At 38.2% G+C, this 26,384-nt stretch overlaps 2 protein-coding genes and 1 long non-coding RNA gene across 7 annotated transcripts in view; 2 read left to right on the top strand and 1 right to left on the bottom strand.

Moving 5' to 3' along the window:
* The first annotated feature begins 377 nt into the window (after positions 1 to 377).
* On the top strand, positions 378 to 6,116 carry FPGT (fucose-1-phosphate guanylyltransferase). 4 transcript variants are annotated; one of them, XM_080602195.1, is made up of 4 exons: positions 378 to 810; positions 951 to 1,239; positions 2,574 to 2,666; positions 3,497 to 6,116. In XM_080602195.1, the coding sequence occupies exons 1-4, from the start codon at positions 511 to 513 to the stop codon at positions 4,945 to 4,947; spliced, it is 2,133 nt and encodes a 710-aa protein (XP_080458321.1). In that variant the 5' UTR covers positions 378 to 510; the 3' UTR covers positions 4,948 to 6,116. The 4 variants fall into 4 exon arrangements, with proteins under 4 accessions (XP_080458321.1, XP_080458322.1, XP_080458323.1 ...); XM_080602196.1 differs by having other exon boundaries at positions 656 to 810; positions 951 to 1,118; XM_080602197.1 differs by lacking the exon at positions 2,574 to 2,666 and having other exon boundaries at positions 656 to 810; positions 951 to 1,118.
* On the bottom strand, positions 5,191 to 12,483 carry LOC308198935. The gene is made up of 2 exons (XR_013954292.1): positions 11,825 to 12,483; positions 5,191 to 10,030 (listed from the first exon to the last, which is right to left on the bottom strand). It is a non-coding gene; the product is annotated as an uncharacterized lncRNA (long non-coding RNA).
* A 1,261-nt stretch (positions 12,484 to 13,744) lies between these two features.
* Positions 13,745 to 26,384, top strand: part of LOC308198929 (serine/threonine-protein kinase TNNI3K) — a 73,956-nt gene continuing 61,316 nt past the window's right edge. The window contains exons 1-5 of one of the 2 annotated variants that reach the window (XM_080602194.1): positions 13,745 to 14,292; positions 15,735 to 15,843; positions 18,273 to 18,358; positions 19,910 to 20,007; positions 21,340 to 21,450. In XM_080602194.1, coding sequence (XP_080458320.1) covers positions 19,936 to 20,007; positions 21,340 to 21,450 — 183 coding nt within the window. In that variant the 5' untranslated portion in view covers positions 13,745 to 14,292; positions 15,735 to 15,843; positions 18,273 to 18,358; positions 19,910 to 19,935. Of the gene's footprint in view, positions 14,293 to 14,882; positions 15,104 to 15,734; positions 15,844 to 18,272; positions 18,359 to 19,909; positions 20,008 to 21,339; positions 21,451 to 26,384 lie in introns of those variants that run through there. The other variant, XM_080602193.1, reaches the window with a different exon arrangement.

The raw sequence follows: 26,384 nt of genomic DNA, 5'->3' as shown, positions 1-26,384 counted from the left end.
ATCATCTTTTTGGCCCTCCTCTGGACAGTCCTTCATTTCAGGAGACAAAGAAATACAGTATAGATGAAAAACTAGTATTTCCTGGAATCAATTATTAGATTAACAGATTCTAAACTATTACTAGTAAAAGCATGAATAAGCATTAATCTGAAATAAGTACAAAAAGAATGATTACCATGAATAGTTGGATTCAGTAACAGACTTTGATTATTTTAGCGAATGCAAACAGATGCTTTAGGAAGTCTGAATAATGACCAGGAGCTCAAAACAAAAATGCATCACATTCATCACATAAAGTCCCAAACTGAAAGAGCAGTGGTGGAGTATTTATTTATTTAATCTTCTGCCAGCAGTCTACAGACATAGAAGAACTATGGATTTTTTGGCAACCTTTTTTTAAAAAATAATGAATAAAAAAAAAATCCTTGATTTTTTTAAGTAGCTGCTTTTCAACACCTGCAGCGCTTTTAGAGCTACTTTTACGGTAGGATTCACACACGGCGAGACTTCATGCGCTCGGCCACAGCGCAGCGGAGCGGCCCGGGCCCCAGCAGCCGCGCACCGAGCAGCGCCGCTGCCTGCGGCCGCCGCACGCTCCCGCCCCGCCGCGCCGCCGGCCCGCCCCCGGCCCCGGCCCCGGCCCCGGCCCCGGCCCCGGCCCCGGCCCCGGCCCCGCTCCCAGCCCGGCTCTTCCGCCTAGGCCGCAGCGGCGCCGGGCGGGGCGCGGAGCCATGCCGGCGGCGGGCGAGCGGAGCGCGGCGCGGCGGGAGGCCACGGGGCGGCGGCTGGCGCGGTTCGGCGCGCTCCGAGGTGGGGCGGCGGAGGCGGGCCGGGGGCGGCGGGGCGGGGGGCCGCGGGGGTGGGCAGCGCTCGGGGCCCGCGGCGCCGGGAGGCGGGCCCGGCTCCGGCCCCGGCCCCGGCTCTGACCCGAGTTCCGCTCCGCCGGGCAGGCAGAGCCGTGCGCCCCGGAGAGTTCTGGGACCTCGTCGCCATCACCGCCGCCGACGGAGAGCAGGAGCTGGCGTACCGGCGGCAGCTGGCCGCGAAGCTGGCGGCAGGGCAGCTTCCTCTGGGCGTGCGGTACCACGTCTTTGTGGATCCACCGGGACCCAAAATCGGTGCGCATTTCATGGCCAGCTTTCTCGGTGCCGTGGCGGGGAGCAGGATTTCATCGGGCGGTCCGTTGCGCAGGAAGGTCGCTTTGGCTGCAGAGGGACAGAGGGGCCCCGTGGTCCTCTGGTCAGTCCCCAGCGATCAGGATCCCGCTGGGCATAGGACTGCTCTGACGCTAGTTCCTGCAAAGGTCGTTGCGTGAGTTGTACTCACTTAATGCCCTGTGTAGTCATTCCATTTTCTTATTCCTCTATCCTGTGCTTATATAATTATGATCACTTTCAGTCAGGCAGAAGTCGGCTTTGTGTTTAAGTGCTGTGACAGCTGCCTCTTGCAGTGGAAGGGCTCCAAAATCTGCTAAAACTTGAAGTATTATTTGGAATACAAAAGTAGGTTCCGCATCATTACATAGTATGTTATTTTGATTCACGTGCACAGCTGCAAACATCACGGGTTTGGTGCTTTTTGGACTGCGTGTAAGTATGTTTTGGCAATTAAAATTTCCATTGTGGTAACTGGGACTCTATCATGGTGGTTTTGAGTGAGGATATGTTGATGATGCCGTAGGGCACTCTTCCGCATATAGAATACAGAATATCACTAACTCATGGTGGTTTTTTGTTTGGTTGTTTTTTTAATAAATTCTTACTACTTAGCTTAACCTGATAAATTTAAACTGATTCTATTCCAATACATTAACCACTGTGCAACAAAAACCTAGAAGAAAGTAGTCTTACTATCCATAATGTCATCCTATAATAAGTAGTTCACTTTGCTGTAGAAGGTAACTAATCTCAGTAGTATATCTGCAGTATAAAATAGTAGGCAAGGATTAGTTTTCAGCAATCCAGCTGTTCTAAGTTGTAGAAGCACCAAAAAAAAAATCCCAAACAATTATACTTTTCCCTCATTTCCTTATTGTAAATGTCAAAAATACTTTGGAAAGCTTGCATCAACTCACTAGTGAACTTTTGTGTGACGTATTTCATGCTGGAGCCAATTTTCTTGGCAAGTTATGGCCTGTTGAAATGATGAAACACTTCAAATGCTGAGGTTGCTCAGAGAAGGAATAGGAGGAAAAAGCATGTCTTTTCACAAGACCTGCCTGTTCGAGGTGCCCTTCTCTTTGAGTGCAGAGTTTCCTGAGTGAGTGTCCATCATCTTTGTATGATTTTATCAACTATGGTGCAGTAGAAAGACTATGCTGTCAGAACTGGTTGAGGAAATTTCAGATGGATATCTGTGCATCCATTTACAGTTTGTTAAAAAAAATTATCTCTGCAGTCACGAGGACTTTTAAAAAACAAATCACAGCTTATTTTCTACAGCAGAATGAAGCAACATTTAAAAAACAATACCTGATCACCCTACCATAGCACCAGATCCCAGTATGCTTCACGTGTCAATACATACATTATTGGTGTTCTTTTCAGCCGGTAATAAAATATTTCTTCCTTTAGGAAATGGTGGATCGACACTTCATGTTCTCCAGTGCTTAGAGAATCTCTATGGTGATAAATGGACTTCTTTTATTGTGCTGCTAATTCATTCTGGTAAATACTGTTTGACATGCCACACTTTTAAATCATACCTTTTTATTTTTAAAAAAATATGTTGGCAGGTAAGTAATAAGAGTTCTGAAATACAGTTCCCTTAGAAAAATAATCCCAAACATCGCTGATCTGATCATTTGAATTTCAGCTGAAACTTCTGGAGGCGTTGCCATCACTTAAGCATTTGTTTTCAATATTTAAGTTGTTCAGTCAGTCAGTGGAGAAGAAAATGTAATTCACAGTATCTAAATTAATCTTCTGCCTTGGCATGCCAGTTTAAGCAGCCTGGTCTGCCCAAGGGGGTCCTCATAAATACGTACAGAATGAATACTTACCACCTTACCCAACTAGTCAGAACACTTCCAAAAGCTGTTAGCTGGAAAACTCTGTCTCTTTTGCAGAGGAAAAAGAAACAAGGTAATAACCGGTCACCTTACCAAATTGCTGCTTATTTGACTCATCTCTGATTTAAAATTGCTTTGAGGCATTTTTTCTTTATTTTCAAGCAAAGAGCAGGAGTCATTTGATTTCGTCACTTTAGTTAATAGACACACGGTTCAGATTCCAGCTCTGAAGCAAAGTAAAGGTAATGAAATCAACAACTGTTTAAATAAAAGCTACTTAAGACATACTAAATTTTGGACATAAGGTCAGATCTGCCTTGAGAAATGTTTAAGAAGAAGGATGATTTTTTAAAAATCTGACATTTTCTAAGGAATACATAGTATATGATCAAGCTATGTAGCCGTACAGGTTTTGTTTATGCTTACTTACACTTTCTTAAGAGACTGTATATATACTCTGTAATTAAAAATGTCTTTTTTTTTCAGGTGGTTATAGTCAACGTTTACCAAATGCAAGTGCACTGGGGAAGATTTTCACAGCTTTGCCTTTTGGTGATCCTGTTTACCAGATGTTGGAGCTTAAGCTTGCTATGTACATTGATTTCCCCAGTCACATGAAACCAGGAATTCTCATTACTTGTTCAGATGACATAGAACTTTACAGCACTGGAGTTGCAGAAACAATCACATTTGATAAACCTGGATTTACTGCTTTAGCTCACCCTTCAGATTTGACAGTTGGGACCACTCATGGAGTGTTTGTTTTAGATCCATCCAGTTTTTCAGGAAAAGGAGGACTTGAATACGCATCTTGCCATCATTTCCTACACAAGCCTGATGTTGAGACAATGCGCCAGTGTGGTGCAGTATGTGTAAGAGGGAATTGTTCTCAGCCATGTTCCTCTGGAGACCACAGTGACTCAGAAATGGACTCAGAGTGTGTGTATACAGACAGTATATTTTACATGGATCACAGCATTGCAAAACAATTATTGATATTTTATAAGCAGATGGATACTCTTTGCTGTGAAATAGATGCATATGGTGACTTCCTTCAGGCCCTGGGACCTGGAGCCACTCAAGATTACACAAAAAATACAAGTAACGTCACAAAAGAGGAATCGCAGTTAGTAGAAGTACGGCAGAAGCTATATTCTGTTCTGAAAGGAACTCCACTTAATGTTATAGTCTTAAACAACTCTAAGTTTTATCACATTGGAACTACTCAGGAGTACTTGTTTCATTTTACATCTGATAGCAAACTGAAATTTGAGCTTGATTTACTGTCTGAGGCTTTTAGCATCTTTTCAGACAAAGCTGAGACCTTGGATAGATCAGCAAGTGTCATTCAAAGCATACTTGAGCCTGGGTGTTTTATAGGACCTGGATCCGTTATTGAATACTCTAGAATTGGACCTGAAGTCTTAGTAGGGAAGAACTGCATTATTAGTGGATCCTATGTAAATTTGAGAGTAGACATACCTTCAAACTGTTTCCTGTGTTCATTGAGTATAAAAATTGATGATCAAGTAAAGTATGCAAGTATGGTATTTAGTGTAGAAGATGACTTGAAAAAGAGTGTGAAATTGCTTTCAGATATATATTCACTACAATTTTTTGGGGTCAGCTTACTGGAATGCTTGGACCTCTGGGGTGTACAGGTTTCAAACCAGCTCTTCTCCAGTGATAATACCCAGTTTGGGTTGTGGACTGCTAGGATTTTTCCTGTTTGTTCTAGTTTAAGTGAATCAGTTAGAATGTCATTAAACATGTTAAATTCTGTGCAGCACAAGTCGGCTTTTAAATTGCATGGCTTTAAGCTCCTGTCTGTTGAAGAAATGCTTTCCTACAAAGATGTGGAAGATATGTTGAAATTTAGGAATCAAATTTATGATGAAATCTGTCTACAAAGACAAAAAGAGAAATCTGATTTGTAGAAGGATTGGTACTTGAAGAAATTTCCTGTCTTTCATTGTGGATGATGTATTACTTCCCAGATTGTAATAATCATAAGGAAAAAGTACACAGATCTTCTCATTGGCTCTAACAGCATGATATAGTTTAGCAGTAATTTATGTTTCTCACTGTTCCTACTGCCTTTTTACAATAGTGTTTCAAATAGGTATAGGTAAATTGATTTTATTTTTTTTAATCGGGACATCCTATCGAAGCATTAATAATTTCCTTTCCTTTTTTTTAATTTTGTATTTTTTTGTACTTACTGTTTTTCGTCAGAGAAAAAGTATTTGCGTGAGAAATCAACCTTTCCCTTATGAGTAATAACATTGGGGTCAATACCTGCCATCAAGACATGTCAATTTTTTGTAGAAACGTAGAATATCCTGAGTTGGAAGGGACCTGCAACAATCTTAGGGTCTACCTCCTGGTTGTACACAGGACTAACTAAAATTTAAAACATATGTCCAAGAGCATTGTCCAAACACTTGAACTCCAGCAGGCTTGGTGCCATGGCCACTTTCGTGGGGTGGGGATTACTGTTTAATTATTTGGGAGGTGTTAGATTGAGTGGGCAGCTATCAACTTTTTGTTATCCACCGAGATACTGATACATGTCATGGGCAAATTTGCACTTCTCTAAACTGAACTGTCATAGTCCTTGGAGTGATGTTTAATCCTCATGCAGACCAGTGGACTAAACAACAGAGAGATGAAGTATTTTGAGTGGTACCACAATGCACATCTTTGGGGAAACAGATAATATTACCTACCGTGTAATAACGATAAACAGAAATCTTTTGGTTTCTATTGCTCCATCTAGCTCCATATTCTGTCTTAGGTCGTGGCACCACAAAAATGCTATTCACAGAGAGCATACAAGCCTATGTATGTATTCATTCACATTATTTTCAGCAGTTCATTATGTAAGTAATCAGTCCATGCTTTTGTAATACAAGGTGAAAAAAGGTTTGCACAAAGTTTATATTCAGATAAATCATTTATTTTTAATTTGTCTTCTGTAATGACTGCTTTTTTATTTTTTCCATTTCACATTATTAAGAATGTGTTGTGTATTCTGTAACTGTAATTTGACAGCAACATAATGCATCTTTTTCTCTTGCATTTATCAGTGGGTTTTCATGTTTCATTTTGTGTTGTACAGTCTCCTTTTTAATGGAAAAAGAAATTGACCCCTAATTCTCCCAAAGTCAGGATTCAGTTTAGCTTCTCTTTTTTGAGCCACATTGGTGGTTTTACCTTACTGGGCAGCTGAACTCCCAACATAACCGTTCCCTCACTCCCCCTCCTCAGAAGAAGAAGTGGAGAAGAAAGTATGCTGGAAAGAAAAAAAAAAAACAAACCTCATGGGTTGAGATAAGAATAATTTAATTAAAGGGGAAGGGAAGAGGGAAAAAAAAAAAGAAAGAAAGAAAGAAAGAGCAAAAGCCTCACAAAAGCACAGAGAGGAAAAAAAAATTATTCTCTACTTCCCATCAACAAGCAACGTTCAGCCATGTCCCAGGAAGCAGGGCCTCAATAGGTGTAGTGGTTGTTTGGGAGGACAGTCGTCTTCATAATGAGAGCTTCCCCTCTCCTCCCCCTTTCCCGCATCTTACTGCTGAGTGTGGCACTGTGCGGCGTGGGATATCCCTCGGGTGGGTTTAGGTCAGCTGCCCTGCTGATGTCCCCTCCCCACCTCTTGCACACCCCCAACCTGCTGGGGTTGTGGGGGACTGGGGGTGGTCTGGAGGGAGTCCTGATGCTGTGCCAGCACTGCTCAGCAGCAGACGCGACGCTGGTGTGACACCAGTGCTGTTCTAGCTACAGGTGCCGAGTACAGTCTGTACGGGCTGCTGCAGGGAAAGTTAACTCCATCCCAGCCAGGGATGTGCAGTCATTCTGCAGGTTGGCTCCGTTTGCTTTTACTGAACTACTCTCATTTCTGGGGACTCCATCTTCAATGTGCTGTCAGAGGTAGGACACCTGTTCGACTTGTCCATTCTATTGCTACTTGGAGTGTAAGATTCTGTTTGTTTTCCAAAATGTTACCAGAAACTAACTGCTACAGTTACTTTATCATTCCAGGTTCCCTATCACTTCAGGATACCTGAAATTCTCTCAGCGTACCTATGTGTAATAGCTGCATAATAACTGACAATAGGCTGTGGCAGATCCTTTTCAGAGGTCTGGCATTGAGCTTTGGTTTTGGTTAGTTTTTCTTACATCCACATGTATTCTGTTAACACTTCAGGTTTCTCCCAGAGAATAATGTTGTTTTCAGTTTTCTTTCCATATTTTGCAACCCATTGAAAATTTCTCTCATAAAACTCTGCAAGTTCTATTTATGAACAATTTGAGTGCTCTGATAATTCTAAGCACTTCTAAAGCTGATAATTTAATCACACTAGCAAAATATCCTGTGTTGAGTTGCTTCAGAAGGAAGAAGAGGTTTGGATTATAATCAAAGATAGGGGAAAAGATGCCAAATCAGGTAGTAACTTGGCCTGCTTTTCAAAGTCACTCTTATTTTAATGCTCAGTATTGTAAAGAAGGACAAATATTATCTGATTTTTTTTATCGAGCTTCCTGTAACTTCATTATTACAATGTTTGTCTCCCTGCTGACTGAATTCCCTAATGGCATCTTTCTTATGCCATCTACAAAGTAGTAAGTACCATGTATTTCATTGCTGAAAGCAACCTGGGTATAAATGGGAAATGGATTTGCTTCTGACACATAAGTAATGGGGAAAAAAAAAAAAAGTAAAAATAAAAGTACACTTACTAAACAGTTTTGCATAGTATTGGGGTAGATATGATGAAATAGCAGCTGGTGTGGTCTTATAGGCAGTGTTCCTTCCCAGCAAACACAAATAAGGAAGGAGCGGAGACCTGGCCAAAGTCTTACACTGTCATGGTTGGCACCTGGGTCAACAAGCTGCCTCTGTCAGTCCACCAAGTGCACAAGGAAAAGAAGGAGGTATTGGAGTATTTCTCTCTCAGAATTCCTTTCTCGGAGTGCTCCTGACCTTCCTTGAACCACTCAGATGTGCTGGACCGGCTGCAGGCCAGAAAGGTAAGAAATGACCGCCTCTACTCACAGTCCTGCACAAAATGTTATCCTCTGAGACATGCTAGCTAATACTGTTATAATTGAATAAGCATATATTTGACCTTCCAGGTAAGAAACATTACTCTGCTTTAAGTCTTTATGCCATTCCACACTTTCCTTCTGCAATAAATATTCTTGTCTAAAATTTTGGAAAGCAAATTTTGGTCAATATTAGCCATCAGTCATGTCAGTAGAATGAATGAATTTATTCCACAGATATTGAAATATCTGTATTTGTATTATTTTTCTTTTTTAAACTAAAATCAAATATATTGTAATATGTATGAAAAACATTAAACAGAGCTCTGTGTTAAAATACTATTTTTATAATTTTCCTGTATTTTTTTATATAGAGTTAGTTGTGTGCATGTTCACATACATGTTCTGTAATTTCATTCTTGGATTCCACATTTATTTATAAGTACTTTTTATGTATAAGCTTCCACTGTTTTCCACTGAGCCACAGGAACTGTGTGTTTGCCCATTAAATTTCTAATGTATCCATAACCCTTTGTGGCTTTTTTTATTTTCAATGAAATCATTGTTGTGAAGTAGAAGATTAGAAAGTTGTGGAAACATTCTAACAAATAGAGGAAAATGGACCATGCCATGATAATATTACTGCATGAAGATTGATAATGGTATTGGAAATCCAGCCATACATTTGTCAATGGCTAGTCTAAATGAAAGATTAAAATACACATCCATTGAACTTGATTATTTTTGTTGAAAGCCTTTGGTAGATGAGTCATATTTTTTGCAGGCTTCTTTGAGACTTTTAAATGCTGCAACATGGATTTATCCTGTCAAGCTACAGCAAGTAGCTAGTTTTGTTGAATTTGCGGTATCAGCTTTAGAATAAAATCTGAAAACTTGGAATGAATTCTGTGTTTGATTGAAGTCACTAAGAGTTTTGCCTGTGATTTAAGCAGGGGGCAGGACTTTGCCCTGGGAAGCATGTTGATTGAGGAAAGGATGAGCAGGAGATTAGTAGGCAAAGAAAGTGTGAGAACTGCAGAACAGAGTAGTGGCAGGGAGAATGTTTAGTCTATGATGGATGTAATGTCACTTCTGAATTAACATGATATTTTTGTCAAGAGAAGAAGAGAGAGGAAGTGACATTATCCTTGATGACACAATTGAAAAATAACGTCTTTCTTTAGGCACTAAATAATTCTTTACTGTATGTATTACAGCTACATGTGTAGTGTGGATGTTCTTTACCTAAAACAAATTATAGTCCTTAACGCAATGGATATCTTATAATGTGATGAAATCTCACTAAATTTAAAAGGAATTCAGACTGGAAAGTTCCTGATGATAATAATCTAAGATTGATGTACAAAATACATATATCTATTTTATTTATATTGAATTTTACAAAGTTTAGCTGATCTTTCACAATTTGACTGTTAAGGCAGTTGACAACATTTTTCTTATTCAGCCAGCTGAAATAAGCATATCTCAGGGCAATTGAGAGACTTGTCCAAGGGCACACAGTAAAATTTAACAGTAAGATAATTGTTCCCAGAGAGTTTGTGGAGTCTCCTTCTCTGGAAATATTCAAAACCCGCCTGGATGCCATCCTGCGCAATGTGCTCTAGGTTGTCATGCTCAGCAGGGGGGTTGGACTAGATGGTCTTCAGAGGTCCCTTCCAACCTCGGCCATTCTGTGGTTCTGTAATTCAGGGATTGCTGGTTTCTAATACCAGATTCAGAAAATGACTCGCTGTGGAATCCTGGCTTATGATTTTCCTCCAGTCTGATTAATGAAGGATGCAATACTGAAAATGACAGTCAGGTAAAACTTTCTAAGAACAAGAGGAATCTATTGAAACCTGGAGTTTACTTTTGAGGAAGGATTGTTGAGTTTCCTAGATGGATGCAGAATTTCTATGGGCCTCTACGTCACTGCCTGTCTTCATCCATGCTGAAGTGCAACTGAGGCTGCTACAGTCTCAAAAAAAAAAAAAAAAAAAAAGCCAAGATGAATGTTTAATCATTTTATTCATGTCAGCTTTCTTTATTCAATTAGTTTTGCTCTGTTGTGCAATAATAGGCCTCATAGTGAACATCATCTTAATGATTTCCCTGTCTGCTTTCAGAGCATGCTATAATCAACAGAGATTTAGCCATATTGTATATATTATATTATGAAATTTGAGAGAAGGGGATTATTTCAGTAAGCTTTTAGGCAGGAAATTGAAATCAGGGCAATTGGGCACTTAAAAAAGAACACAAGGGAAGGCAGCTGAAATAAATAAATAAACAAGAGCAGTTGGAAGTTATCTTTGCCAGAGGAATTTGGGGAACTGAGTTAAGAAAGAAAGTTCCATCATTTGGATCTCAAAAGAAATTTACATCCTTAGGAAACAATTATGGATATGATCATAACATAATGATATTAAAGTAAGCATCGATTTTTTTTTAATCTAATCTTCTCAGTAAGTGATGTAAATGGTAAAATGTAAAATGTAAAAAAAAATGCCTAACTTGGACAAGGAGTTAGTGCTGCTCAGCATTTCCAGCTTCATGTTCCTAAATCTCTGATATAATAGATTCATTTTCTCCTCTCTGCGCATGTGGAAGATTAATCCCTGTGCAAATGCCACTGTAGTATTTTGATAACAAAAATAGCAGTACTAGTCTTCTGTACACTTCCTTTAATCCACTGTCACATGGAAGCTGTTGTAAACACCTGTTTCATTATATGGACTATTGAGCTCCTTCTGCTTTATTTTTATAATAACATGTTTTATTTTAATGTCCATTTCAGTTTCTGTGACATATCTGAATGTTACCACAATTACATGGAAATGTACAGGAGCAGCTTACAGTAAATTTACTCTTTAAGTAAATGATAGATATGAATATGTTCTAATTAATTTTAAATAACGATCATTTCAAAAGACTTAGTCCTGTAGGGCCTCCCTAAGAAGGACATTTAAACCCAGAAATGGGAAAAGAATTTTGCGCATGGTACCCTGTAAGATCGGGCATGACAGCTGCACATTCCAAACATACAGGCAAAATGAAGTAAAACCTCTAAAAATTAATCAAATGAATTTGTACGCCTGAATACTCTGTAAACATTACATTTGAATACAATACACAGTGAAAAAAAATTGCTTTTGACATGTTAGTGCTACTTGTATACATGTTAATTAGAAATTGCCTAACACAGTAGTAGATGTATTTACTCCTTTTTTGTTTGTTTGCAAATAGTCGGTTAACAGGTTCTGCATGTTTTAATTTTTTTTTTTTTACCCATATATTCAATTATTCTGCAACTGCTTCTCAGGGACAATGATGTGAATGTTTCAAGAATTCACCTGTTAATTGTTTTCAGAAGTGTAATACTGATGAACTAAACAGTTATGTTGACTTCACTGCCTCACTGCATTATGCTCCCTTGCTGTAGTTTCCAGTCAAAAGCTGATCTTCCCTGAGCGTCCATATGAGTTACCGTTCACCCTGAGTGTCTCTATGAATGAACATTCACCTACTCACATTTGCAAACAGTGAATAAAATTATACTATAGAAGCTGATGGGTTTTTTTACCTAACTTCATGATGTAGAAAGAATTAGAGAACAAATACTACGCACGTTATTTGCATCTTTCAAAGCCAATAATTTTACATCCGTCTCATGGAATTTACGTGCTGTTACTTTATAATGCTGTTGTAGTGTAATGCATTTTCTGCTCTTCAGCCCGTGGCTTCTTACCTCACCTCCCACCTCACCTTTATGCTTCTGGCTTTGCTTCACCTCGCCTTGCCTTGCGTTTAGATGCTGTTGAAAGCCTTTTCCCTCTAAGCAGTGCCCCATCAGCTGCAGGAGCAGGCCTGCAGACAGCAGCGCTGGGCACGGCACTGACAGCAGCCCCGGGATGTCCCCCACAGGCAGCACGAGCTGCAGCACCAGAGCCAGCCAAAAAAGGGGGATCCCTGGGCCAAGGAGCTGTCATGGACCTGTTTCAGACTATCCCATGATTTCTGCCTGAACTGACAAATTTCCAGTTTGAGTCCTACTGTGCCTCCAAGCCTGTAACTGACCGCCGGGTGAAGCCAAGCCCCTCTGCAGGCCAGCTGTGCGTGCAGTGACCGCCATGGCAAGTTCCCCACCCGGTGCAGAGCCCGCTACTCTGTGCTGCCCAGCATCTCTCACCGGCTCACCCAGGCCAAGCGGGCAGCTGGGGCATCGTCCTCAGCTGCTCTGTGCAGGAAGCCCTGTGAGGGCAGAGAAGATGCAGCGATCAAGCCACAAGGCACGTCCTGGAATGTTCAGGGGGTTGTGGGGAGAGGGTTATATTTTTATGTCCTTGACTGCAAGGGTTTTTTTTTTTTTTGTAAACCTCAGGCTTTTACAAAAAAGAACAATATTGTTGCTGTTTACAAAAGTGAAAGCAGACTGCTTTCATCCATAGTACTGGAAAAGTCTGGAACAAGGCATGCCTCTCCTGACTTTGATCACGCCACATGGCCGTTCTTCCCCGGACCCGCTGTAGGATGGACACTGGGGGGTGGCCACCTGCCTGAGGGCCAGGGCTGCTAGGAGCGCCTCGGTTGTCGGCGTGTGAGGGAGTGCTGTGGGCACGTAGGCTGATGCAGCGCAGCATGGCTGAAGGCAGAGCCTTTCCAGACATCCAAAGCTGGTGCAGCTGCCTTCAACCACACCGCTTGTGCACAGAAGCAAGGAGAGGGCAAAATGCAGCAGTGCAGACATGCGCACAGTGGAAATGGGGAAAACGCCGAGCCTCACACACCTGAGAGGGAGGTAGTCGAACTGCACGCAGCAGTGGCAGCCATTTTGACACCCGGTGTCAGCCAGCAACCTCTGGCTGCTCCAGCTGCAGGCCCCTCTTCCAGAGCTGATCCTAAGTGCACTGGTGACAAAGAAATAGGCAGATCTGTCTTATTTGACAATCTAAGGCAAAATTCCTTAAGATTGAAACTGTTGTGCATGAATGAATCACAAAACGCTCAGAAACCTCCGTTAATGTAAAAAGAAAAAAAGCTTGTTACTGAGTTCCTTAATCCAGACCATGGAAATAGATGTGTGCTGGGGTCTCCTGGCAGGCCTTTTTACCATAGCACGCTAATGGGTAGGGGAGGTGGCCAAAAACTTGTCTTGGGCTGCACAACCATGGCTGCCTTTTAGAAATTTGAAGAAAAACAAACATCACTAAGCTAATAAAAGTAGCGGGAGAGCAGACACCCTTTGCTGTGCTGTATTTACAGCTCTTCTGGTTGCTTGGCAACTGAATGAGGAGTATCGGTTAAGAGGCTGGTGCCTTTTTGCAAATATTTGGTTGCATATCACAGGGCATATTGTCAAAACAGTTCAGTCTTCTGAAATACATCCATGGTTTTATGTGTAAATCAGTGCAAATAAATGGATGAGCTCGTGATGTGTCAGGAACTATCACAGGAGTGCAAGTTTGTTTACAGTGGGGTGCAGCAAGTTGAAGATTTCACGTATATTATATTTACTTATCTTCTTGCCAGAAATCCTTAACAGAAAACTAAACAGAACAGCTGCCAAGGTCAATCAACAGACTTTAAACATATATACACACATATATATATATGTATACATATCACCATACACATATATAATGTATATATCAAATACATTTTAAAAAGCAATAAAAGAAGGAAAAGAGAGATACAGAAAACAGCACAAATCCTAAAATGTGCTGGGAAAATGACTTTAAAGTGGTTCCATTTGATAGGAAACAGGTAAATGGATATGAAGGGGGTAAACAACCGACGAGCACACCTGCGCTAAGCAGATTACCAAGGAGATTCAGTTTATGTGAGTGAAAAGCAATATTATTTTGCAATTAATTGGTCTTCTTTCTGGGTTCTTAAGCAGAAGAATCATCTGTGCACTCAGTCTAGATTCATTGTGTCATGGTTTGTTTGTGTTTGTGTTGAGCTCTGTTCACTGTTCAACCTAGCTGGATCATGTTTTTTCCTACATTATTGTGACATTGGGTCCAAACTAATATAATAACAAACAGAACAAATTAGATTGAGCACAGCATTTATTTATGTATTCATATAGATCCTGGCCCTCAGCTGTCTTGTCCATGGTCTGCTTGGAGTGTGAGGAAAGCAGCTCAGATACATCCTCCTTCATTTCTGGGGAAATTCTATCTGGAGCAGGACCCGCAGCACAACAAACTCAGGAGTCTCCTTCATTCTTAGTAAGTCTGAAAGAGGTACCAGCCCAGTCTTCTCCAGGTTAAGTCTTTCATTAGCAGTCTGATGGACATGTTAGCCTGTAGAGCTGATGCTGCCTGTGGTTGTGAAGGGGCTGGAGCTCTGTGGTGGTTCTTCACATAAGGACAGAAGAATGCCAAGTAAACGTACTGAATTCCTGACAGCAAACTCATTTTCTAGTTTAATTCAGTGAGACTTCCTTGGCATAGCAACACGTACAAATATTACTTAAGTGCAAGAAGTCAGTACTCTCTGATATGATACAATTTACACTTCATGACTAAAATACCCAGAAGTTCCAAAGCCATTCTGTATGTTATAATACATTTTAATGTTAAGAGTTGAGATCATCTCTAGCCTCTTCAAACTAAGGACCCTCAGCATGCCTTGGGGATCCTGAAAGTATGCTTGGGAGTCAGCTTCATAAATTCCTTTTTCTGTACAAAATTGGGAGCAAGCTGCCAACTCACCTCCTTCACACCAGTTTTAGGTATTCAACAGATGAACGCAAATATTTCTGTTGAAACAGACAGTAGATATTTAAACAAGCTGATTAGGTACCTTTATTGTTTTTTTACACTTGACAGCACACACTGCTTTGCTCTGTGTCATTGTTGCATGACATTCCATTTGGCGCAGGGTTTATTTTTAGCCAGAGACTATCAAAGTATTTTTCAGTGGGACTGTCACTGCTCTTGAACAAGGAATCGTATTACTGCAAGACTTTGCTGAAACAAAGAAGATACATTGAACAAATGGGAAATTATAAATCTAGACCAACCCAAACTTGTACTGGTAATTAATGTTGGCTTTTTTAAATACAATATACCATACCTCCATCTACAAGAAACAAATCATATTTGATGAAATAACTCATTGCTAATTTACTCTTGAGTTCACGGATAAGGTGTTATATTGTTCTTAGTTTACATTGAATAATCCAAATCATATATGCAGTCTGTAAAAGACAAAAAGCTAGTAAATTAAATTTCTTTGTGCTATCATGTAAGATCATATTAGCTTAATTTATTGTGTTGATTTAACTCATAATTCATTAGAAAAAACTTAAAACTTTGGTCTTTCTATGCTGTGTGTCTATGCTAAGATTTAGGTAATAAGAATTGAAAAATGCAACCTATGGTTAAAGTTTTCTCTTGTACAAATTAAAAATATTTCTGATAAGGATTCATACGTATTAGTTGTCTATGAACTCAGTCTATATGTATCTATGTGGGTTGTAGCAAGAATGGTTTAATGGCTGTCACATTGTAATTAAACTTTAATACTTCAGTAGAAAAATATATGAAATAGTGTATAATTGTGTGTTTAAAATTTAGTGTTTTGGTTAGTGGTACATTCAGATTTCAGTTCCTGGTTTTTGTATGTTTTGAAAGTTTCATGAGTTGGTCTTTTTTGTTGTTGTTAGATGAATGGAAGAAGAAAGTTAGTGAATCATATGCTATAATTATAGAACGATTAGAAGATGACCTGCAAATCAAAGAAAAGGAGCTGGCGGAACTGAAGCATGTTTTTAGGTAAAATATTCAGGAAACCTACTTACGAATGCCTTTCAGATGAGTATTTGCTATTAAACAATATTTTGAGGTTCAAGTGTTTTCTTATGGAAGGAGCCCATTCTTTAGTGTATTTCTTGGAATATGTCCTTACAGTTGTGGGTACAAGTCTCACGACATAGTACCAGAATTAGTGGCTGTTAATTACTAAATCAACATTTTGTAGCAAACATCTATACGGTTTTGTAAACAAATTAGCTTTAATGGTATGTCTAATTTTATTACGTACTTTAAGTTTTGCTGCGTGTTTCTTTATTCAGGAACAGGAATTAAGTAAAAAATCTAAAACACTTAAGCAGATTGTCTTCCAGAAGTGAATTTCAAATTCATAATTGGAGTCACTTTCTCAGGACAGCACATGCTAACAACCATGTTTACCCAACAAAGTAACATACCTACATGTTCATCACCTGAAAAGCTCAAATAGAGAAAACACCCAGCCCATTTACTGTGAATAAGTTAATTTAAGAAAATTTTCTGGTAAATAATTTCAGATATCAAAGCCACTTGAAAAAATAGAGGATTCTAATCAGAATACATCACAAACTTAAAAAAAAAAAAAAGCTGATACAAATTATCCATCTTGGTCAATTTCAGCTAGAACAACTATCACTGTTTGAGCTTGTTAATTGAAGGAAGTCTTTGGGCTTGATTTTGCAATATGCTGACCATTTTGGCTGTGACCCAGTAAGATACTTCAGCACTTCCCTAATTTTAAGCCTGTTTAGTAGTAATTATCTTAACAAACTGTAGCCAGAGTACTCATTATTTTAGAAAAGCAAAACAGTTGCGATACACTCAAAATTGAGATACACCATATAGAGATATACCATATAGGTGAAAGTGCTTAATTCCTGTATTAGATAAAAGAAACAAGGAACAGCTATTTCAAGCCTAGTAGATCTGTTGCAGCAAAGTTTATCAGTCCATCTTGCCAACTGAAGCAAGTCTCTTTAAGATGTCAGCCAAACTCCTCTTCTTAGATAAAGAGCGCTGCTCAGAGAAATAGTGGACACTGGTTATGTTGCATTGACAAGGCTTTTTTATTTTATTTATTTATTTATTATTATTATTTATTTTTTTTTGGCCAGGATTGAGGAACCAGCCAGATTTCTAAAATATCTGTAATCCAAATCTGGTCTATTAAAAAAAAAAATGGTTCTCTACAGTAGCAGTGGTTATTTTCTGAAAACTTCTTATCTCTGAAGTACCAGAAAAAATAAGTGATTCCCCCCTCCCTCCTCCCCAGTAAGTTTTATTTATTAAAAGAAGTTAGGACTAAGAAACAGGATAGCGGTTGGAAGATAAGTGGAAGATGCTAATTTGCCTGATTGAAATTAAATAAGTAGCTGTTAAAATCCCTGCCATGAAAGATTTGGAAGGTAAATAAAACAAATTTTTCAAAGCCCAGCAGAGGAAAGAAATGTCATTAGCCCCACTTAACACTTAGGGAATATATACACGTCAGTGGGTAAACTGTTCTGTGCTGGGAGGGGGTGGAGCGCAGGGAAGCACAGCTGCAGTAGTGAAAAGTAAATTTATAAAAGTCAATCTACAAGTAGCATGGCACCTGTCATTTCTTGTATAAAAGGTGTCCCTGTTCTATTCCTATATCTCAGAGTTAGTAAAGCAATGATTTACTAAGAAGACCACCCAAGAAATAAGAAGTGAGAATATCATTTCTCTGAAACATGCAATTATGTCCTCAGAAAGGAATTAGGAGAAGACCTAGATTTCCTAGACTTCCGTTGAGGTCTGCAGATTCCCAGACAAGCATACTGCTTGGTTCTCCTAGTTGCTGATGCTTGAGCATGTCAGAAAATACCAAATGCTCCCAAAACAAATGCCCCTTCTCCTGCCCTAGTATTTCTGATTCAGAGGAAGGACTGGATTTGGATGAAACCAGACCTTAAATGCTGGTAATTCACGTACAGTAGTAATCTGGGGATTCTGTCAGCTCCGTTCAATGCTATCAGAAATGAAAAGCCTATATGTAATTCTTAATAATGTTACAGCTACATGCATAAGATTTAAAGGAGTGTATGTGCTTCTGTAGTTCTTTCATATAAATATTTCTATTTAATGATTTTATTGTGTTTCCGAGATATGTTTTGGAGAACACAGACTTACTTCCTGAAAGGCTTTTTATTTTCTGTTGTTCAGAAAACAATCAAAGTTAGCCACTAACTTAATTTACTGAAAGATATTTCTGGACTACTGACTTGATATCGGTAAAGTATTTCTATATTTACAGAGTGCAAACTGGGTCTAAATTCAGCCCTGTGTCTCCAAAAAATCCCATTGATATTTCCCTTTAAATGTTTTCCAAATGAAAGAAACTATGCTAAAAGATGAAAACAGTAATCATCTGTAAAAATATTTTTCTTCAGCTCTGATGAAGCATTCTGCAAAGTCAATTTAAATTACCGCACAGAAAATGGCCTCTCTCTTCTTCATTTATGTTGCATATGTGGGGGTATGTATTTGAAATATAATGTTTATTAAGCATCTTATTTACCTGGTTATTACTTGTTCTGTCTAATAACTGTCAGGAAGATTATATCTTCAGTCAATTTCTTTCTTTGTGTTGTCATTGCTGACACTTGGATAAGCATCCACAAGTATTACTTGGAACTCTATTTGCCAAGCTGGTTGAATCAAGTTACACTGAACCTTGTTGTAACTGATTCTTTAGTCCAAGAGAAGTTGTGATTGATAATGTGGCATATTTTATTACAAATGTTCAATTAATTCAAAATTACTTACTATATTCATTAGTTAATCAATCCATATTCATCAGGTAGTATTTTTCTACAATTATGTATTCTGTACATGGCATAGACTTCAGGATAGGGAGCTAGTTTTAATATTTTTTGCAATATATAAAACATTTATTTAATTTTTTACATGTATTTTTATACAACGTATAGCCATTTTTCTAGTATAATGAATATGATAATAATGATATATGTATTTTATATCAACGTGATTAAAAGAATAACTCAAATGCTCTGTTGAAAAATATCAGCTGATAGGATTTTTGCAGATAACAAATCAGGGTATGCAAGAAAAGAGTGCAAGATGTCTTCCGGCATGTTCATAAATGCACATTAAGTGTGTAACTCAATTAAGTGTGTAACTCTAACCCAGATTGTTCCTTTGTTATCCACCTAGTGAGTCATTAGTTCATGAACAATTTTGCACTTTTTACACTTGCTGGGAGAAGCAAAGAGAATTTTACCCTAACATTTCAGCTCCACAAAATATGTACTAATAATATGCATAAATTATTTGCTCAATCTTAGTTAGATGTTATCATCAAGGAGGACTGGATCCTGCACCGCTGAGCACCAAATGGATCTTTACTCTTAATTTCAGAGAGTACGAGGTCATATCTAAAGATGACATCAGTACTTGGTAACATTGGAGTAACTGGTGGGAATGATGAGAGGAAGTTTAAGAAAACATACACTATTAATTAATTAGGTAGAGTATGTGAGCATTTAGTTATTACACCTGACATTGTCCTTGAATATAGTCGTGATTATTCAGAAGGAAGAACATTGTTTGAGATCATCACTGCAGCAGGAAAAAAGCATAAAGCTACTTTCTCAAGCTGATATTCATTAGTATCCGTCAAAACTATTGTCCCTGTAATAATACTGTGTACAGAGGGAGACCAGTGCTTCACTTCTGAAAGGATGTAGAGTTATGTGTCTGAGAAACCAGAGCTTCTGGAAGCATCTGTTAATTAACGGACTTCTCCGTAGCATAGTCTGGATGTTAAAAGAGGATTCTGTTTCTTTAGAAGTTCAACTATCCTTAACCAATTCTGATTCAAGTGTGAACAGTAAGCCACTTCATGGCCAGGTCCCAGTGTGTAAGGAGATGGTGCTTAATTCAATTTTAAGGGTGCAAAATTTTTATTACCTATTTCTCTTTGCTTTCAAACTCACACTGATGTTTCTTACTTCCATCTGCATGTTTTTACTGTAAATAATTTTGATTTCCAATTTTCATTCTAAAGGTAACAAATCACATATTAGAACTCTTATGCTAAAAGGACTGCGCCCATCCAGATTAACAAGAAATGGATTTACTGCTCTGCACTTGGCAGCTTATAAGGTAAACTATTTTGAATAGAAGGTAAACTACTTCAAATAGAATTGATGAAAAGCAATCAGAACTGAGCAGCTTTAGTTGTCTGAACTCTCCAGTTGAACTCTTTAATTGCTACTTCTAGTGAAAATATCAATTTCACATTTCCAATGAACAGGAAAATAACCTATAAAGAGCACATGTACAGGAAATCAGCATGTATTTTTGCACTGTCATCCATGAGGATATGATGTTGCTTTAGAAATATTGATTAAATTATGCAATGCATCTCAGGATAGAGGATTATTATTTTTAATATTACAGCTATTAATAGAAATAATCTCGAAGGACTTTATTTTACAATTTCTCTGGTTTTTGCTTCTTTTTTGTTGTTCTTCCTCAAGTTTCATGTACCGATGTAATACTAATTTTCTTCACCATTACATTCATCTGTTAAGACTCAACAATACCAGTAGCAAGGAACAGAGCAAAGACTGCCTTTTTTGAAAGGATTGTTATGATTCTTATTATGCAGATGGAGCATCTTGGAAAATTAATCCATCTACAGACTAGCTCCAGATCTACAAAAGCATTTAGCTTTTTAGAGCAAACTAAAATCAAATTTAGGAGTTTATATTCTAGAATACATTGTTCAATTCTTATACACCCCATAGGTGCATAAAATATCTGATCCATTATGCAACCAGCTACCATGCTTCAATGTCTAAAACTATTTGATAGGAAAAGGGATATTAACTTTTTGCTGTCCATTATTATCAAAAAGAAATTCCGAATAATTCCTGGAAATAGGAAAACCATTTCAGTATGAACAAATATTATACTTCCAAAGACATATTTTAGCTGCTGTTTCTCTGGCATTGATTCATTCTCGGCCTGAACTCATTTAGTGCTTATTTCCAGGAGACAGAGAGCAATAAGTAAGTTTGGAGCTTTTAGCATCTCTTTTGTCCTTACATTGTGTGCACTTCTCCTTAGCAAACAGTGAATATAAATTGGAGAAGTCTCTTCTCTGGGCTGGATGATGACAGAAGATAGATCCCTAAGAGTAAAAATTATGATAGCTTTGTTTGGTTCAGTTAGAACAAGTAATAGTGAGAAAAATGGCTTCTCCTATTAGTTCTGCCACCAGCCCAATCATTTCAATTCTCTGTGCTTAATTTCACTATTTTTAAAGGAGAAATTATTAACTAAATGTGTTAACATTTTCTCAAGCATGACTTTATTACTATCATTTGATAGTGCCCGTTGCTGTTGTTATACCTGGAAGGATGTGTTTGATATTGTGAATATGTTTGATACTCGAGTCCAGAAATAATGTTTTACATGCACACCTTTTAGGACAATGCAGAGCTCATAACAGCACTGCTGCATGGTGGAGCTGATATTCAGCAAGTTGGATATGGAGCCTTGACAGCCCTTCATATTGCCACAATAGCTGGTCATCATGAGGTATGTTTCTCCTCTTGTGTACAGGAAATGATATGAGTGAGTGCCAATATTAGGAAGTCATTTTGTTTGAGATTGATACCATTCAAAACAAAACTCAGAATTGGTTTAATATAGCTAATTTATATATTTATTTATTTTTGTACATTTTGGGGTAAACCACATCTGTATATCGATTTTTACATTGAACAGATATGCCCAAAGGGCCTAGATCTGTTTGTACATCTCTTACCTTAATATAAATATCTTTAAAGTCTTGGCAGTAAACAGCATTGCTTTAAATATCAGAAGCATTAACCAATAGATACATGATGAAACATTGTCATTCATACATGTCAGAATTCCTGAACCTGGATATGGGCTGAGGCTTAGAAATGCTGTCCCTCTGAGTGTGAAAGAAGCACAATAAAAGAGGTTTATTTCCTCTGCTAGGTCTCAGAGGCTCTGCTCCACATCTCTGTCATTTTTTCTTTGAAAGGGGAGAGGGATTCTCAGTTTAGAGCTATTTTAGCTTAGTACAGAGAAAACTATTATCAGGGTAAGTCATTCGTAGCATGAATCTCAGACACCCATAGTGGTAAGTTGCCTGTCAGTTGGAGACTCCCATCTTCATTGTTGTCCCGAGAAGCCTTTCTCTTGGGGAGTAGAGGAATGAAGAGAGGGATGAGATTCCCTGGATACCTATAATCAGGCCCTTTCCTTTCTAGACATGTTGTCAGTCATGAAACTGTTTTCTTTTCATTTACCATCTCAGTTCAGTCATTTTTTACATCTCACTTCTGTCACCCTGGCAACAGCTCACTCAGTGTAATTTATTATTTTTTTAACCTTGTGAAGTACTGTGTGTGCAAAATTACTTTGGTAATGAAGGGTTTATTACTCTAAACATACGCATGAATGTGGGCATTTTAATTTTTATCTTCTTTGGGTCCATTAAGCAAACAAAGATTTTGTCATCTGTTTGGTAAGTTTTGACTTAAATATGGAGTGCTAGACTAATTCATCAAGACAGAAACATCAGATTTCTTTGAAGAGAGATAATAAGCAAGAAATGCAATAAAAAAGTAACTAACTATGAAGAAGGAAATATAGATGATATTAATAACCAGCTTTAAGTTGTGAATTTAGTATTACATCTTAGACTTATAATTGCACTTCCAATATAAGAGTTTGGCTGGATGACTGGAACAAAAAGTGGCTGTAGTTTTGAACAGAAAAGAACTTACATGTATTTGCATGGCAAGAAAGAATGTATGTTTTATGAACACCCAAGTTACCACAGTTACTGAGATTACTGATATAAAGAAAGCCATCTCTTCTGCTACATTTTTAGTCAGATTATACAGACGTACACACTGTTTATTATACATATGTAGCTACAAATAGTTAAATAATTTTATACTGAATGAAATGGAGATAAGACATTTCTTTTCAAACAAACAGTTTTGCTGGAGAAATGATAATTCTAGAAATTTTGTATACCATCTGAAGAAATCTGCCAACATATAAGTACCTGGTGTAAGAAAGTACGAGGGTAGCCACTGAAGTTCAGCTGAGGAACAGTGATACTTCTTAATCTAGACAGTTTAGATTTTCTGTCTTTGACTTACTGTCTCTGTTTAGTCTGAAGAAACCTTGTGTTCTGTAGAGAGCCTGTGTATATGATGAAGGTTAAATGGAAAGAAGGTTAAAACAATTTACAGATGGACACCAAAGAATTCAATTAAAAAGCTGTCAGTCTTCAGTGTTTCAGTCAACAACTCTAACAGTGATCAGGGGACAAATCAGTCTCTAGCATCTGTTTGTCTGCAAGTGAGGAAGCATGTTAACAGGGCTGGCTAATAATTCATATTTCGAAGGTTAGAATTTTGGGATGGAATAACTAGGCTCCTCTGTATGCCTGTACACAAGTGAAGCTGAGAGTGGGAAAGGATGTGAGTGTTTACCTTGCAGCATTACATCTCTAATCTCACATGTGATGTCATTCCCTTCAAGTAAACATAAAGGGTTTTTTTAAATCATTTAATGGAACTCTTCCTTGTGTATCCTATTACTAGAAGGGTTTAAAAAACAGCATATCTTTTTGTTTTGTGCAAGACTTATGATGGAGATGCTAACCGGAATCTTAACCCGTTAGTGATCTTTTTAGTTTTTTTATGGAGTGTGTATTTAGTATTTCCTATATGGACTGTGTATCATTTGGTAATGATTTTTATAAGGAATTATATTTCACCTGGAGGAGATATCATATCATTAATGAAATTGTACTTGTTAATGGAGTTTCAAGACTTCACATTAATTCTATAGAATGTGTTACTAGTAAAAGGTTTGTTAAAAGTACTGTTTTTATCACATAATATTTTCTGAATAGGAGGGGTTTCCTCCTCATACCCTGTACTTGTTAACTTAGTTTATTAATCAGCACAAGTTTAGTACCTGGTTGTGTCCTAAAAGAGCTATTCATAACAAGTACCTTTTGTAGCTGAGTTTGTTGTTGTTGTTTGTTTGTTTTTAATTGCTGCCTCCTGTCATATTTGTAAAGCAGAGTCTTGTACTGAGATCTGCTAGTGTGATACCATGTGTCTAGTTCTGGCTAAACTCACTGTATGGGATTTTGATGCAAGCTGAGGGTCATATTTTTTAAACAGTCCTATGAACAGCTCTTTTTTTCAAAGACTTAGTTGCATAGACCTGCATATATCACTGCCTGAAGTAATGTCCTTGCCCTTCCAGCACCGATGAGTACGTGATCACTGGTTTGTAGTGTTCTGAGGCCAAGGCTGCAGGTGTGGGAGTTCTGCATGATATTTGCAGAAGGCTGTGTAAGCATGCCACTAAATAAATGAAAGGTCAACTATGCCACTTAATAGGTATTTTGCTCTGGACTTCAGTGATGCCATTGTGTTTGTTCATTCTCCAGTCTCCTTTTTTGTCCCTGGAAAGCGAGAACAATTTAACAATTATGTAATAAAACTATTGGTTACAGCAGTCATCGCTAGAAGTAAAACAAAAGGAAATGAGATTATTTTGTTCTGTTCTGCATGTGAGTTGCAATGAGACGAGAAAAGGTATGTCGTTACCCACAGAAGCTAACTTCTCAGCACAGGGGCTGCCTCTGGCATATTTCTGCTGTTTCTGTCACTTGAGAGTGACATACTCTGATCCACTACTAACAGCAAACTATGATTCATTTCAGACATTACCTTTTTTCCTTCTCTATGCAGTCCTTTCCAGAGCCCACAGTTGATGTGTTCACTGACAGAATATTCTGGCTTCAAGTCACAAACTGAGTCAGAGCCTTATGCTATGGCAAAATCTGCTGCAATAAGAACATGTTTATAAACCATTATGGGGTAAAGAAGTGTCTAAGTAAAGAAGTACAGCACAGCATGAAGAGCTAAAAGTTTACTATCATTTACAGCTATACTTCATACCCAAACTTTCTATAAGCCATAGAGAATTATATTACCTGAACTCAATTTTCTTGTGTGCAATGTTAATGTAATCTTCAGACCTAAACAATGCTGACAAACATGAACAACATGTATAAAGAGAGGGACTGGACATATTTATATAGTTGTGTATGCATAAAAGCTTTTCCATTTTGCTGATTTGTGAGGCATTCAATGTGTTTTAAAGTAAGTTACATTTACTCCAACCTTGTGCTTCATTTTACAACACTAGGAAAGGCAAGACATAAAACACAGGAAGAAGCAAGACTAAAATATGGGCCACTAATGTAGCTTGCTGTATTGGATCTAGTACAGTCATACAATTGAATGTTATTCCTGAAAAGGCCAAGTAACTTGAGTAATGTAAGGAGAGTCCCTACCTCACAGTGAAACAGCATAGCAAAAAGTGTCCTTGAAAGCTAAAGCCCTCTCAAATACCGGTATTCTGGTTTTGCCCTTTGAGGACAACATGTCTTGTCACGTCTGCAAATTGTTCTAGAGCTGCTGTTGAGTGCTGAATTGCTCTCCTCAAGGTCACTCTTAACATAAAAGAATTAGAGGCTGTCTCTATGTTTGTGTACTAGCGTTCATTCCTAGAGACTTTACATCACATGCTGGCTTTGATAACATCTGAAAGTGTTTTAAGTGTTTTGCAGTTGAAAGATACTGCAGGTTGTAACTGAAGGATGCTGAAAAGTTGATGACCTAATTGGTAATGTTTGTTTTGCTTGGCAAGCAACTCTGAGCTCTGTAAGACATCCATACGTACAATTCTGTACAGTAATTATCACACTATGCATAAAGCACGAAATCCATAATGCTGCATTAAACAGAAATCAAACTTGTTGATACTGAGGTCAAAACTGAAAATCTGCTGTGCTCATATCTCATGAATTCTCAGGGCATCTTCCACAGAGGTGTTCAGATACCTTACGTTCAGCATATGGTTATTGTCAGTGGAATAGCTGCTTCTTTTCCAGCTATGCTGAGACTGACCATTTCATTTTATGCCATTATATGAGGTCCTTGGTAAATGAAATTCAGTTCTGAATTTGGACAAACTTTCATGAATAATTTTCATATATTTACAAAAGAAGTGGTATTCAGAATACTTAGGTACACAAGTTTAGCTCTAAAGTTCACCTAGTGATTAAAGGTAACCATTTCCAACTTCTAAAATAAATATTAGAGGGATGATAAAGTACATATGTTTCAGTATTGTGAAGAAACTGTTCTGCATGTTGCCTTGGAGCTCATTCTTTCATTATAGACTTTGTGTGGGCAAGTGCTCGACATGCCCTTGAAAAGAGAGATCCAAGATAGAGAAGGATAAGAAGTATGATTGGACCTGTGTGAAAAATTGGTGCCTGTCAAGTAGAAATACAGGAGCTTACTGAGCTTTATAATCCCAGTATTCTGGGAATTAGATAAAAATAAAGGATATGTAAAGAACAATAAAACTGAAACAGAACAGTATGAAAGCTA

Source organism: Anser brachyrhynchus (genome assembly GCF_964034855.1).
Source record: "Anser brachyrhynchus genome assembly, chromosome: 8".
Lineage (NCBI taxonomy): Eukaryota > Metazoa > Chordata > Aves > Anseriformes > Anatidae > Anser > Anser brachyrhynchus.
The sequence above is the reverse complement of the archived record's forward strand: the minus strand, read 5'-3'. Positions and strand labels throughout refer to the sequence as shown.